General features: G+C 38.7%; 1 protein-coding gene across 1 annotated transcript; it reads right to left on the reverse strand.

The window, feature by feature from the left end:
* Nucleotides 1-286: 286 nt before the first annotated feature.
* On the reverse strand, nucleotides 287-15,107 carry LOC131227874 (uncharacterized). The gene is made up of 4 exons (XM_058223705.1): nucleotides 14,871-15,107; nucleotides 13,618-13,758; nucleotides 7,091-7,264; nucleotides 287-693 (listed from the first exon to the last, which is right to left on the reverse strand). The coding sequence occupies exons 1-4, from the start codon at nucleotides 15,102-15,104 to the stop codon at nucleotides 610-612; spliced, it is 633 nt and encodes a 210-aa protein (XP_058079688.1). The 5' UTR covers nucleotides 15,105-15,107; the 3' UTR covers nucleotides 287-609.
* Between the last annotated feature and the right edge of the window lie 403 nt (nucleotides 15,108-15,510).

The following is a 15,510-nucleotide window of genomic DNA, read 5'->3' on the forward strand; positions in this document are numbered from 1 at the left end:
GGATTGTTCTTTTAAAAAGAGACAGAAAATGTAAGTGTGAAATGTGATTGTGATTTGCATCATATATATATATATATATATATAAACTTTGAATGCACAAGAGTCATATATTTTATTCGTCTTCTCTTCTTACATAGCAGAATTATGATTTATGTTTTATAACCAAGCAAAATGGTATGGCCTGAGGAGAGAGATTGAAATGGCAGTTTGAGACACATGTGTCATCATAATGCACATGTGCAAGATCCATGCCACTCATTAAGTAGGCCCACATTGATCAGGCACAAGACCAAAATTGAGCCGTTTCACTCATCAGGAATCATGCACACTAGCACTTGCAATACTTGTGGTCACCTAATTAAGGGCCCGATCCTAACGTGTGCTGCAACTCAGGTCACTTGCCTAAACAACAAGAAAATAAAGACCCAGTATTTCGAAAAAGTAGTTGGATCCCTTACATTAATGAATAGAAATGATGCATAAACTAAATAAGATTACATCATGATCATATGGACATCACGTGCATCTCATCTTTTCCATGGTCCCCACTGTCATTGTCGTCCATCTATCCATCCATACATCATCTAAGTGGGCCCCACATTTAGGATGCTAGGGTGACAAACCAGACCGCTGAGCCTCCTTGATGACCAGATCTTGGAGCCCTTCTTCAGTCATCTGCATATCTTTCTTCACCTTCAAACCCCATTTAGAAGAAATAAATTCCAATCAGCCTCAGTAATGATCAATCAGTTGATAGATTATAATCAACGGCTTAAAAAAAAAAAATTGCAAGAAATCTTTTTGGAAGGTTACAGTCTCTTTAGAGGTGTCAAGTCCAACAGGTTAGACCACCCAACGGACAGCTTCTAATCTATTAATTGCATGTGACATCCAACCCTTCTAATAGGGTGGCCCCACCATGAGCAATTTCTATTGTAAAATCACCTTCATCTACTTATTAGGTGGGCCATACCATAGAAAACAATGTCTAGCCAATAATAAATAGAAAAATACAAGTGTGGTCTGCTCGTAGAGTGGATGTCTATGATTTTTGCACAAGGTGATCCTCACAATGGGCACAACCTATTGAACGGCTTGGATTTATTACATACACAAAAGATTTCGCCTGATTGAGGCCTAGTTAATTTGGTTGAGGACCGGCTCCACCAAACATAAACATTCTCAGTTGGAACCCAAGCATTGGATGGAGGATCGCACCATCCGACGGGTCTCCGCTGACACTTTCCACCTTCCCTTTGTATGGTTGATGGGACACAGGGACAGATACCATTAGGTGGTGTTTGGATGGACGCCGATTTCCTGGGGAAGGCTTCCCTAGGAATGTTCCTGCGCTGGTAAGGTAGGTGAGACCCACCGTGATGTTTGTGATCAATCCACCCGTCCATCTGTTTTGTTTGCTCATTTTAGGATATGAGTTAAAAAAGTGAGGCAGATCCAAACCTCACACGGGAGAGAAAAGTCGAAAAGAAATTCCTACTATGAAACCTTCTTAAGTCCACCTTAGCATGGTCTCTCTAAATGAATGGACTGTGTGGATACAACACAGAGATCATCGCTACCTAACCAGTCATAGCTAATCCGCGTCCCGTGTTTGGAAACCCAACAGTCCTTGTCATAATTACTCTGGGACCAGTGGCCTGCATAAGACATATCTTCTTGATTGAACCGCTACTGCCCAACTGTACGTGCGGGGACCAGGGTGATAGATGATCTTGCTGGCCGCACATACACCACTCACATGCATTTGCACAAGGGGATATCCATGACAACCAGGCATGTGTAAGAACTGAACAATGTAATTTTATTGTGAGAGACGCACAAGGTTTACCACGAGGATTCAGCCATTGGTTCATGTATGTTTCAATGATCTAAATCATCTATACAATGGACATTATCCGCGATAGAGAATACCGAGAAAAACTCCTCAATTGGAGTATTTGGACCATCACTCTTTCCTTTTGAATATGGACTGTTCCTTGACCATTATTCTAAAATATTTCAAGTTTGAAGCTTTTTGAACTCGTTGGATCAACGGTTTGGATTGCCGAATATGATCCCTGATCCACAACCATAGTTTCGATGTGTCCAATAACTTAGGCCACCCAACTATCATGTGAACCACATGTGACCATCAATTGTTATTTTCCAATTGCATTCTAACCGACAGGTTTTCGTCTGGATTTTTACATTATGGTTCCCATCTTAATGTGGGTAGATGGGAAACGGATTGGCTGATGTACCACACACCAGTTATGTAGCTGGTGTATTGATGTGAGCAAGTTCTGTGGGTCTCATCATAAGGTATGTGCTATATCTAAACTGTTTATCCATTTGAATAACCCGCGGTAAGGCTTGAAACAAAAAATAAGACAGATATAATGATTAAGTGGATTACACTAAAAAAAGCAGTGAGGGATTGAACATCTACCATTGAAACCCTTTTAGGGGTCACAGAAGTTTTGGAACAATATGAAATTTGTTTTCCCTCTTCATCCCGGTCTTTTTTATCTTATGAACAGATTGGATGGAAAATAAACGTTATGGTGGGCCCTATGAATGTTTTAAGGTTGAAAATTATTCTCCCGTTTCTATTTTTGGTGTGGTTCATTTGAGCTTTGGATATGATTCATTTTTAGATTATGCTCTAAAATGGCATTGTAAAATTGATGAACAGTTTGGATATAATAAATACATCCTTTTGGGGCCATGTAACTTTGATCTCCTTTAAATTGTTCCTACAACTCGGAGCGTCCGCCCGCTCGTCTTTGCACGACACGTACCTACACTGAGCTGCGCTTCTGGGTAGATGGAATCTGGATCCTCTACTTAGGAAATGGAATGACTGGTGTACCACACACCATCCAAAAGGTTTGTGTGGGTAGGTATGGTGTGAAGACGCTCTTGAGATCAAAGTAACACCGCCCTACAATGATGTATTTATTATATCCACACCGTTCAGAGAGATCATTTTAGAGCAAGAGCCCAAAACTGAATCATATCCAAATCTCAACGGACCACACTACAAATAATAGTGGGGACAATGATTCTCACCGTTAAAATATTCATAGCGCACGCCATAATGTTTATTTTCTATTCAATTTGTTCATAAGGCCACAAAGAGTGATATAAAGAAAAAAAAATCTTATCAATCCAAAACTACCGTCACCCCAAAAGGGTTTCAATGATAGAAGTTTAATACTCATTGATTTTTGCAGTGTGATCCACTTGATCTTTGTATCCCTCTTAATTTCGGCTCAAGACTTACAAGGAGCTCACTATAGCTGGGCAAAACAGATCCGACCCGGTGGATCCGACCCGATTAGACCCGATCTGACCGAAATCTACCCAATCAGACCCGATTCGATCGAAATCTACCCGATTCGACCTGATCCGACCGAAATCTTTTTGGGTCGAGTTCGAATTGGCCCTAATCCAACCCGATCCGATCCGTAATCCGATCCAATTGAATCCGATTCAGACTAGATATAAGTAATATGTGTGTGTGTGTGTGTGTGTGTGTGTGTGTGTGTGTGTATATAAAAGAACGCTCAGCTATGCATCGGTTTCCACGTCATTACGTGCGAACCTTCTTATTAACCATCGGATAAGGTAGACGGTCAAATGAAGGCGCTCTTAGCGGGAGCTTAAAAAAGCGAGTTTCCTTCTCTCGGACACCTTTTCACCCACTCTCTGAAGGATGCGGTGTAAGCCTTTTCACATAAAATTATTCCGCTTAAATGCTAGATAGGTCTCACCAAGATGTTAGTGATAAATCCACGCTGTCTATACATTTTTAAAAATAATTTTATGGTATGAACCCAAAACTGAGGTAGATTAAATTCTCAAGTGGGCCACACAGTATTGATTGAACTCTCATCATTAAAAACTTCCTGGGGCTACCAAAATTTTGGATCAAGCTAATATTTGCTTCTTCTTTTTTCCATCATCCAGGTCTATATGACCTAATCTATAGGTTGGATGTCAAATAAATATCACGATGGGCCCTAAAAAATATTTAACGGTGAGAATCATTATCACCGCTGCTTCTTGTGGCGTGGTCCACTTGAGATTTGGATCTGCCTCAGTTTTAGGATGATGCCCTGAAATGATAAGGAAAAATGGATGGACGGGGTAGATTTCTCAAAAACATCATGGTGGGCCCCACCTAAATTTCCAACGAACTTTATAAATTGCGTGCGTCATTAGGGGCGGATTTGATTTCATGTAAAAGCCTTTTGTAGGAAGTTCCTACACAAGGATGCTGGGTGGGGCCCACCACCATGTTTTTGGGAAATATACTCCGTTCATCCGTTTGTCGAGCTTATTTTAGGAAAATCGACCAAAAACGAGGTGGATCTAAAACTAAAGTGGGCCGCACGAGAAGGAAAAATAGGGAAAGAAATACCTACCGTTCAAACCTTCCTGGGCTCCACCTTGATGTTTATATGCCATCAAAACTGTTTATAAGGTAATTGACACAGGGATGAAGTGAAAATACAAAAAATTATCCTTAAAAAAAGCTTTTATAGTCATAAAAATGTTTCAACGGTTCTCACTGAATCCCTACTGTTTCCTCTCGTGTGGCCCAATCGAGTCTTGGATCCACCTCATTTTTTGTCGCTTGTCCTAAAATTAGCTTGCTAAATGGATGAACGGAGTATATTTTCCAAAAACATGGTGGTGGGCCCCACCCAGTATCCTTGCCCTGGAGCTTCTTGCCAAAGGATTTCGTAGGGAATCCGCGTCACGACAGAGGTTGAGTAGTTGATGCGGATTGGATACTAGCAGAGGTTGAGTAGCCAGAGTTGCTAAAGGAGTGAAGTCACCAAGTTCTGTGTGCCCCAAATGATGTATGTGTTGTAGCTACCGTGAAGTATGAGTGTTATCCACACCATTCATCCATTTTTTAGTATCATTGTATAGTATAGAACCAAAATTTAGATAGATACAAGGCTCAAGTGGACCACACCATAGGAAGCAGCGGTGATAATAATTCTCACCGTTGAAAATTTTCTTCAAGTTTTTCTTCATGTTTTTTCATTTTCTGTGTTTGTTGTTTACGCGCAGTAGTCTTAGTTGTGAGATTTTGCATTGGAGGCCCATGGTCTGGTGATTCAGATGCTCATTTTGACCTACGGGTGTTCATATTGGCCCACTATCGATCCTAACCGTGCCCAATCTGATCCAACTCGATTTTCCTGACTGAGTCGAACTCGGATCGGATCGGACAAAGCACATTTCGGATTGGTCTGAGTCAGGTGACTCGGACTTGGTCTCGGATCGAATTGAATTCGGGTCAGGACCTTGAGATTTCGAATCGGATCGAGTTGGACCCAATCCGATCCGATCCGGACTGATGCCTAGCTCTAGAGCTCACCAAATGGATGGGCAGTGATTCTCTATTGAAAGAAATTTAGCATACAACTGGTGCATTGCATTGCAAAATAACTATTTCTTTGCCATTTTTACCTTGTGTCATTTAGATATAACATATACTTAACCCAACTCAATGAACTCAACTCGGTGATTTGGTTGCTATGTTGAGTTCATCAGATCCTTACTCTTGCTCCAGTAGTGGACACTCAGAAGTTTCAACACTCGGTCAAGGGTTCGAGTATCCATAGGTGGTGAAATCCCACCATGGCGTGAGTGTGTGTAAAGAAAAAAAAAATCGGCCAACTCAACACACCAACCAAATCAATGGAGTATGGTACACCAACCAATTTGACTTCTTCTGCTTGCCTCAAATGGAAAATCTTGTTTTCCAGCGTTATAATTGGTCCACATCATTAGTGACGTTGTAAGTACCCACTCAGATTGCAAACATAAATTTTGCATTAGGTAAAGGATTCCTACTGGGGTAGATGCGCACGTGAAAGCCTCTCTGACATTTTGGTTGAGACTTCGATTCATGTACTTTTACTTACTGTAGCTGTCACATCTATTTTCACCACTGATAACGTGACAATTTTTATTGATTCATAAAAAGATGTTATCATTAATCTTTAAACATTGTACTTATAATTTTTGGGCTCTACCTCAATCAGAAAACATGTCAGGTAGATTTGACTATTTGAACTGTCTTGCTGTTTTAACCTACTTAAACACCAAGGTCGTTACAAAATAGATCATTGCAAGGTGGGTCACGGCCAATCATTCTATAGATTGGATTCTAATCAAGGTTAAGCTCCAGTCCACTGGGAGCCGATAAGGTGTTACCCATGTAACACATTAGTGGGCGTTACTCTGACTGTGAGGTCCACCTTGATGAATGTTTTATATATATCTATGCTGTCCTGAGTGGTGGTGGCTAACATGGAGTGTGTGTACTCACTTAGGTGTGTACTAACAAGCTAAACAAAAAATAAATAAAACGCTGTCCATCTTTTTTTAAGATCATGTTGACGTGCATGGTTTTTTTTTTTTATATAAAAAAAAAGTATACTGAAATATCAATTGAACCACACTCCAGTAAATAGTAGTTATTGAATGCCCACCATTAAAAACTACCTAGGGCTCATAGTAATGTTTATTTTCCATCCAGACTGTTGATAGGGTCAAACAGACCTTGATGAAGGGAAAATACAAAGATCAGTTTGATCTAAAACTTCTATGACCCATAATAAGTTTTTAATGGTCAATCACCACGGTTTTCAGTGGTGTGGTCCACCTGAGATTTAGATCTTCTTAAGTTTTGAGATCAAGTACTAAAATGAGATTGAAAAACGGATGGACAGCGTGGATATACAAGTGGGCCCCATACGGTTAGGAAAATGCAACCAAGACTTAAATTCAACTGACAAATGTCTTGATATGGGCCACATGGATCTCTGAGACATTCTCCATCCACAGTGGGATTCAACCAACCAATGGTCTGGATTACCGAACTACATGCAGGCCTAACCAATGGCTCCAAAACACATATGTCTAAACATTTTGGCCCACTTGACCAGTTGATCAGCTTAAGCTTATGGAAAGAACATCCAAAGCTTTAGACCTACCAGATAGACGGCTCAGATCTCACACCACTATACCACATTCGTACGCATTGAGGAAGTGAAGAAATTACCTTGACGAATGCGGTGGTTAACATCTCCTCGGCATTTTGGTCATTAACTTCGACGGAAATCATCTTCACGTCCAAGAGATCGATCACGCGCTGCATGTGTCCCGCTACACCCGGCCCTTTCCTCCATCTAATCTTTATAACGAATCTTCCCTCCATCAGCTTCTCCGTTTCCACCTGCAATGTTGTATTTTAAATTATTTTTCAATAATTTGGTGTTTCAAAATATCCATTGGGATGGACCATGGTTGTGGTCATAAGTGCGCATGTGCCCTACGGATGTGTCTTTTCACTGAAAGGTTATATTCTTTCAATTTTTGTTTTAAAAAGTTGTGTCTTATGAAGCCTAAGGGACACACCACTTGGGTTTAAATCCAATAGTCACAACCCTTTGTGAAAGGGTGTCTTTACACCTTTAAGGGCGTTTTCACAAAGTCTATAAATAGACTTCTGATTTTAAGTTTTGGAATGGATTAAAAAAATTAGTTTTCTTTTTAAAAATTTTGTTTAAGTATTTTCTAGTTCGGGTTAAACTACAAGTGGTTTGAGCTTGTGTACAGTGAGTGCACCACTGGGACCGAGTCATAGCCGTTGTATCCTGAAGGTCGATTGCTTTGGAAACCTGTTGCACTTGGGACGTTGTCCAAGAGGAGCAAATTCGATTTCAAGCCGAGTGACTCACGTCACGCCTCGACTTCTACAAACCGATAAGTTTTCTATTTTCTCATTTTAATTTTAATTTAAATTTATCCAAATAGTTTTCTAAACTCCATATATCCAACAATCTTGAAATCGAATATGCTTTTTTATTTGGAAACTATTTGGAAACATGATAACATAGTTGAGTGCACCATGACCATATATGCTTAAGTTTAATATGAAAATGTTCACATGTTTTATGAATATAGTTGTCTTCATTCGTTGTAGTAGCTCATACATGTGTCTTCACATATATGACTGCATATATGACAAATTGAAATAGGAAGTTTATCATGGAGACATTTCTATATCATCGCATCACTTTCTAAATCAATGATATTCTCTAAGAGTGGATGTAACCAGCTATTCTAACTGCTGTAATGTGGTGTGTACATGAGTTATGGGTTGCTCATCCTATGCAATTATGCCACTTTGTATTACCCGTGGCCTAAAGTTAAGACTGGTACACTCATAAGATAGGTTTAAAATAAGTGAAGAAAGTAACCTATAATTCCCACTGGCATACATGTGTGGCTCTTGATTATTGGAATAATCTAATCTATAAGCCATGACAAATACATGATGAGGCCCATGTGACAAATGTTTGCTATTTCTTTCATTTTTGACCATCTATTTAGTGGACTCCTTTGTGCATTGGCCGCTTCTTGAGAATTACATGAATCTGGCAATCCTTGCCACCCGATGAGTGAGTGACCTTCGAACTAGCGTGTATAACAAGTGAATTAAATTAAGAAACTGGCTTCTTATAGAAATTCATATTATTCCTCTTGACGATTTGTACTCGCTTCAAACCAAAAATGTCGAGATCTTTTATGATCCTCACCTAGTCATCTTCTCATTTTTCTCTTTGCAATGATATTGTATAGTGGATCAACTATAATTATGGAATCATTCTTATTGATGTGGTCAGATTGTCATTGTTGTCTATGAGAGTGGCGTTGAGGCTAATGAAGAAAGTCATTTACTTGCTCTCCACCATGAGCGAGTGGTGGTGGTGATGACGGGAGAGGGTAAAACAATCCAATACAGCATGGCCATGAGACTTCGATATTATTCTTTATATACTCCGAGAAAGTTTGTTTGTTCCCATTTTTGTGCATTACTTAAAACTCAATTGACAGATATGGGGAGAGGGGCCCTCATTTTTATAATATCATGATAATGAGAGGCATGTAAATGAAGTGCTTCATTGTCAAATCAGTTAGAATTTCAATTTAATATAGTGTTTGGCAGAGCACTATGGTTCATACGCAAGCGTTCTGGAATTCTACAAGTAGCAAAGTTTCTTATCAACTCCGACCGTCCATCTAGTTTTTGATATATAATGAATGGATAATATCTAAATATAATACACATATATCCACCATTTTATCTGATAAATGGAATTGAAACCGACGGTTAAAAAAAAAGCTATAAATGGTGTTGTCCACTATTCTTAGTTTGTGGAAACTAGGCAGGAATGGTATTGGTTAATACGAGTGAGAGAATGATGCTTGGGTCAATCATATTACCTTTTTACCCTTATTATTTGGAATAAATAAGGAGAATACCCTTTAATGGTTAAGTTGTAATGAGGTAGCCTATGACTCTTATTACACAGGTACTTAGAGAAACTGTTCACATACATGGCACCAAATCAGAAACGCAAAGGTTCACATGTGCCATCTAATCTCTCTTGTGCAAGGTCAAAACGGGTCATCAGGATTATATTAGAGGTTTTACAATTAATGGAGGTTGGTATGATCCATTGAAAGTTTTCTACTAAATCTCACAAAGCTTGGGTGTTCTACTAACAAATTATGTGGTTTCCATTTGTTGTTGAGATCATTGTAGGAAACCTAGTCTGTTGGTTCTTATTGTCCGCTCATAGTCTGCAAATTGGGTCATTAGTATGGATGATCGGAACAATTCCAAATGTAAAACCCATATTGAGTGGGACATTAGAAAAGTTTGAATCTCCACAAATGATGCTAGCCATTTGATTAGTGGATAGCTGCATAATGTTAGGCATCATTTTTTTAGGGACCATTTATGACCTATTCTTTGTGGGGTCGACCTCCTGAAATGGGTCCATTGGTTCCTTTTGAAAATTGTATGCTTTGATAGTGACTTATCATACAACTATATAGGTGGCCTCACTCAACATTTGGTAATCAAGATTGTTCCAAGTGTACCCCATTATTAATGATGTGTGTGTTAACAATATATTTCTCATTAGATAATCATACATGTACATCTTATGGATTCAAGGAAGATGACTAATGACATTGATGATGGGCGGTGGATGAGTGCATGGTTTAGCCATTCTATTGGTATACAATATGTCATTATTTTGCTTAGTTTTATGTTTTGATTTTGTCTTTACTGCACGAATATGCATGAAATGAGTAATTATGTGATAAAGCAGATGATTAAAAATGGTTAGGAAAATACCATGATGCACTGCACGAGTGCACACTAAGGAGTTACCCAACACATTGTTTTAGTCTTTTTTATAAAGAAGGCCATATATATATATAGTGGTCATTAAATCATACTGGTCTAGTCATGATGGGAAGACTTTTTGGAGTACATATGCTAGCATTATGGTGTGAGAGATCTTAGCCATCTACCAAGTGGGGTTGAATAGTAGGCTTTGTCCGAAAGTCAAACAAGGATGTCTATCACGTGATCACCCCCTTGTGAAAAGGATAATCTTTATGTCATAAACACATATCAATCTATCCCATACATATTAGATCCAAATTATCTGTGATGCCATGAGTCAAAATATTTGTTTTGTTCTCTTATTAAATAGGTTGTAGTGTATAATTAATAATAATAATAATAATTAGTCTACATTAGTATTGTACACACATTGACAAGTGGACTGGTATAAGTTATGGATCAGTATGTTCACACACTTCAATTCTATTAGTCTGTTTTACTTCCCAAAACAAATGGTTAAGATTGATTGCATGTGTCTTGTGGCCCTTGACCCATCTTATGTGAGGCCGATAGTTGATTTGTTTGAATCTTATAGTTGGCCCATTGTAATGTGAAACATCACAAAGTGAATACCTTTTGGTACATAGATACTTAGAAATTGTACATGTGGCATGCATTAAATCAAACTAGGATACCTTACTAAACAGAAAACATCTGATAAACATCACATCACTAGTTATAAAGATTTGAAAATGTGGGGGTCAAGGACCTTGTGATATATGTTATAAATTCATGTACATATGCTACATGACACATGTAAGATATTTGAGTCTTGGAGACAAGGTGTCTGAAATCAAATTGATTGCATGTTTTAATGATCTAATTGGTGACCATTAAATGAATAGTTAGATAAAAAATGATCAATAGTTTAAATTCAATAGATGATTATTCGATCAATGAAAATTTTAAGCTGAACTCAATTCTTATTGGAGGCAAGTTTGATGTTTATATGTGTAACAATAAGTTTACTTATAAATAAATGCAGTTTTATGATTAGTAGACTTCTACACTTTGGGGGGCTATGTTTAAATGAACAAAATATGCTTGGTCATGGATTAAGAGGTCCTAGCTATTTAGGATCTTAGACCTTTTTCTTCATATTCAGCTACCAAAATTTCATTGATTGTATTAAATTCTAATCACTAATTGATAAATTGGTTAACTTTTCATGTGTTAAGGAACATATGATAACATGATAATGTTGTAATATGATTACATGAAGGCTATACTCTATTTTAGTTGTCATATGTCTATGCATGACAGATTACTCCAGCCTCTTTGTACTGCAGATACAATAAGTTCGATTGACTTTACCACCAGTTGGTTGAATGGTGGGCTAGTGAAGTTGGTTGAATAGTAAGAGTACATTCGGGGCTAAGAAAGTTGGTTATATTCAGAGCCGGTGATACAACAACTATCATAATAAAAGTGATGCTCAGTATCTGTTGCTTGATGGAGTCGTAATTATTGACTCTGTGAGGTTAGAAATGAGTTCGGTGTGCTTTGACTTGAGATATGAATAATCAAAGAGGTTGCAACTGACTGCCAAATACTTAACTGAGGAGTAAAAGAATGAACCAGCCTAAGCAGAGACTTGTTTCTAAGTAGCTAGTTGGTGATGCAATAGCTTATCATTATAATGATCCCTAGCTGATCTGAAAGGATGATTAGCCACAATAGGACTAAGACATGGCCAAACTCGTATGAGAGGTAATGATGGTAAATTTTCTGTAATAGGCGAAAGCCTGACGAAGTAATGACGGGTGGAGGTAAAAGGCTTACGGGTCATAGATCCTCGGACCGAATGACTATTTAAAAGATTAGTCAATGATACATTGAAGGGAATGGGGCTGAGCCTAATATATGAGCTACCATGTTGGTAACCCAACCTATACAAGTAGAGATCCTATGCGATAGGTTCAATGAGTAAACAACAAGACACGAGGTAGATGATTGCATTGATATAAATGAGCCCCTTCTATGGTGTACAGTACGAGCAGCAATGCGGAAGGATGAGTTTTTTAGAACTCTTAATGAATCCATAGTCATATATTTGGTGGTGTATACAGTTGCTGCATATACTTGATGAAATTTACCTATATGGGTGTGGAGGTGGAGGCCGCTTCCTATGAGAATTTAGGCGAATTCTCTAGAGCACTTATGAAATCCAGGTAATGGTGGATGGCCGAAATGCACCGAACCGCAGAATCACTTGTAGCGGAAAAGTTGTGTGAGTGGTATGTACTTGCGATCTACATAAAAAGGAATCAGGTTCAAGACTATAGTGTCACCTGATTCTGTAGACTTATCATGCTTACTCTAATGTCGGTTCAAGTCTATGGTGACACCGACACCATTGTACAACTCTTCCATCTTAACCCGAAATGTTAAAAATTTTAAAACATGTGGGGGATTATTGTATTTTAAATTATTTTAAAATAATTTGGTGTTTCAAAATATCCGTTGGGATGGACCATGGCTGTGGCCATAGGTGTGCATGTGCCCTACGGATGTATCTTTTCACTGAAAGGTTATATCCTTTCAATTTTTGTTTTGAAAAGTTGTGTCTTTTGAAGCCTAAGGGACACACCACTTGGGTTTAAACCCAATAGTCACAACCCTTTGTGCAAGGGTGTCTTTACACCCTTAAGGGTGTTTTCACAAAGTCTATAAATAGACTTCTGATTTTAAGTTTTGGAATGGATTAAAAAATTAGTTTTCTCTTTAAAAATTTTGTTTAAGTATTTTCTAGTTTAAGTTAAGGCTACAAGTGGTTCGAGCCCGTGTATAGTGAGTGCACAGTTGGGACCGGGTCATAGTTGTTGTATCCTGGAGGTCGATTGCTTTGGAAACTTGTTGCACTTAGGATGTTATCTAAGGGGAGCAAATTCGATTTCAAGCTGAGTGACTCACATCATGCCTCGACTTCTACAAACCGATAAGTTTTCTATTTTCTCATTTTAATTTTAATTTTAATTTATCCAAATAGTTTTCTAAACTCCATATATCCAACATGCCACACGTGCTCCACCTGTCAAACCCAACATCATTCCAATCCACACGTGCATGCACATGAGGACCACTCACATGTGCAATGACCCCATCTTGCTCCAACCTACCCGCATGAAGAAAAACTTCCATGCACGTGTGGACCCATGTGGAACAAGTGTACACGTGTGCAAAGTGAAACTATTGCATGCATGTGTGCACTCCTACACGTGATAAGCAAAGGTGAGCTGCAAACACGTGCATGTCTATGAATTTTAATGTACATGAACGTGCCAAATAAGAAAATTAGGAGAAATAAACAAAAGAAAGCTTACTCCCAATATATAGTATCTTTGACTTCCAAGCGAGCTTGAACCTTGGGACTGTTGTAATAATTCCCTTTCGATCTGATCCGTATCATGGTGAATTCTCTGTAGATAATCTCGGGTCTCTTCAACGATTGATCTCTCATCCGTCTGATCTTGGCCATGTTTATATAGAGAATTTTCAATTAGTGAAAAAAATAGAAATGAAAGGAAATGTCATGATTTGTATAACAGGAAATACAATGGGTGTATTGGAAACATAGCTGTTGGATCTAGGTTCATGTTTTAACGAGCGGAATTGTTTATATGATTGTCATGGATGATGCCCAAAAATTAAAATTTTAACCATGTTTTCAGATAATCCGATACCATACGATAGCTTGGCTTGCTTTGGTAGTGGTGGTGAGTGAGATAAAATGCATCAAAGGTGAGCTCAGTTTCTCTCTCTCTTTCTTTCTTTCCATGGGCCTTGTTCCTCCTTTTCTTTGTGATTTCGGGATTTTTATTTTTTATTTTTTATTTTTGGGTTTAGCGGCGTTATAATTAGTTGTGAAATATCTTTTTTTTTTTTTCCTATCAATAAGATTATAGGTGAGTTTTGAAGAAAAAATAATAATATTTCAATCCTATGGTCATTATAACTTTTATCTTTTGAACAAGGACCTGATCCTTGACTATTGTTTCGTGGGCCATTGATCAAAAGTCTTGGATCTTTCAATATTGAAGATTTTTTGAGGCAGCCGGATCTTTCAATATTGAAGATTTTTTGAGGCAGCCAACATAGGATGTATCAACGTTTTGGTCCTCCAAACATGACCTTGGATTGAACGACTAGACTCGATGTACCTTAGAGCTATACATGGGGATGTATTGTAATTACAAATCTCTGGAATTGCACTCTTCAATTCAAACAAATGGCTAGATGGTATTGTTGGGAAATTAAACCAAAATGAGAATCTAAAAGAAAAAGGAAAAAGAAAGAAAATTGTTCTAAATTTATAAAATTGCATTTTAAACCAAAACCTTTCTAGAAAGGATTGATTTTCAAAGGCCTGACCACTGTACATGGCACTGCCTTTGGTGATCAGAACCATTCATTGGGAGAATAGTCATGCAAATAATCAACGGATGAACGGTTCTGATCATGAACTGTGGGTCCCATGTGAGGTGGAGGGCCTGATGACTAACAACTCCCACCAACTGTCAATCTCTTCTCTGCACATAGACATAAATTTCGAAAATGCTAGTGATGGAGTTCCAACCTGTTTTATGTTTGGAATAAGAGATTTGAGAATTTGAAGCTGCTCGGCTACTCTCCTCCCCGCGTTGCCATCGCCACCCACACTCTCTTCACTGTCTTCGGAGGAACTGCCATTTTGGCTCGAGCCTATGTCTGCGGCCGGAGCTCCCAACGGTTCTTGTTGCTGCATCGCCGTTAATTCGCAGTAGCTGTGGTCTTTAAGCTTCTTGCGGTTCTTCTTATAGGCGGAATTCATGACTTTTTTCCATTTAGGGCCTGTTTGGCCGGGCAGATTGGATGGGATTGGAGGCGTGCCAAACAGACACGGGATCCTGATCCCGGGATATAGCAATCCGGGCGTGTTTGGGCAGTGGGATTAGATGGGATTAGGTGGGATGGGATTCATCCGGTCCCGTGCCAATTCCACTCCATGTCTGGGAAGAATGGAAAAGCTTGGAATTAGATATGATGGAATTGCATTGTATCCCGTGCCAATTTCACTCAATGTTAGTAGGTTGTGTAGGTCCCACCATGATGTGTGGGCTATATCTACACCGTCCACCCATTTTTCGAGATTATTTTAGAGCATGGGCCAAAAAATTAGGTAAATCTAAAGCTCAAGGGGACCCCACACTAGAAAGCAACGGGGATTGAATACTTAC

Source organism: Magnolia sinica, chromosome 15, assembly GCF_029962835.1.
Source record: "Magnolia sinica isolate HGM2019 chromosome 15, MsV1, whole genome shotgun sequence".
NCBI classification, from domain to species: Eukaryota; Viridiplantae; Streptophyta; class Magnoliopsida; order Magnoliales; family Magnoliaceae; genus Magnolia; species Magnolia sinica.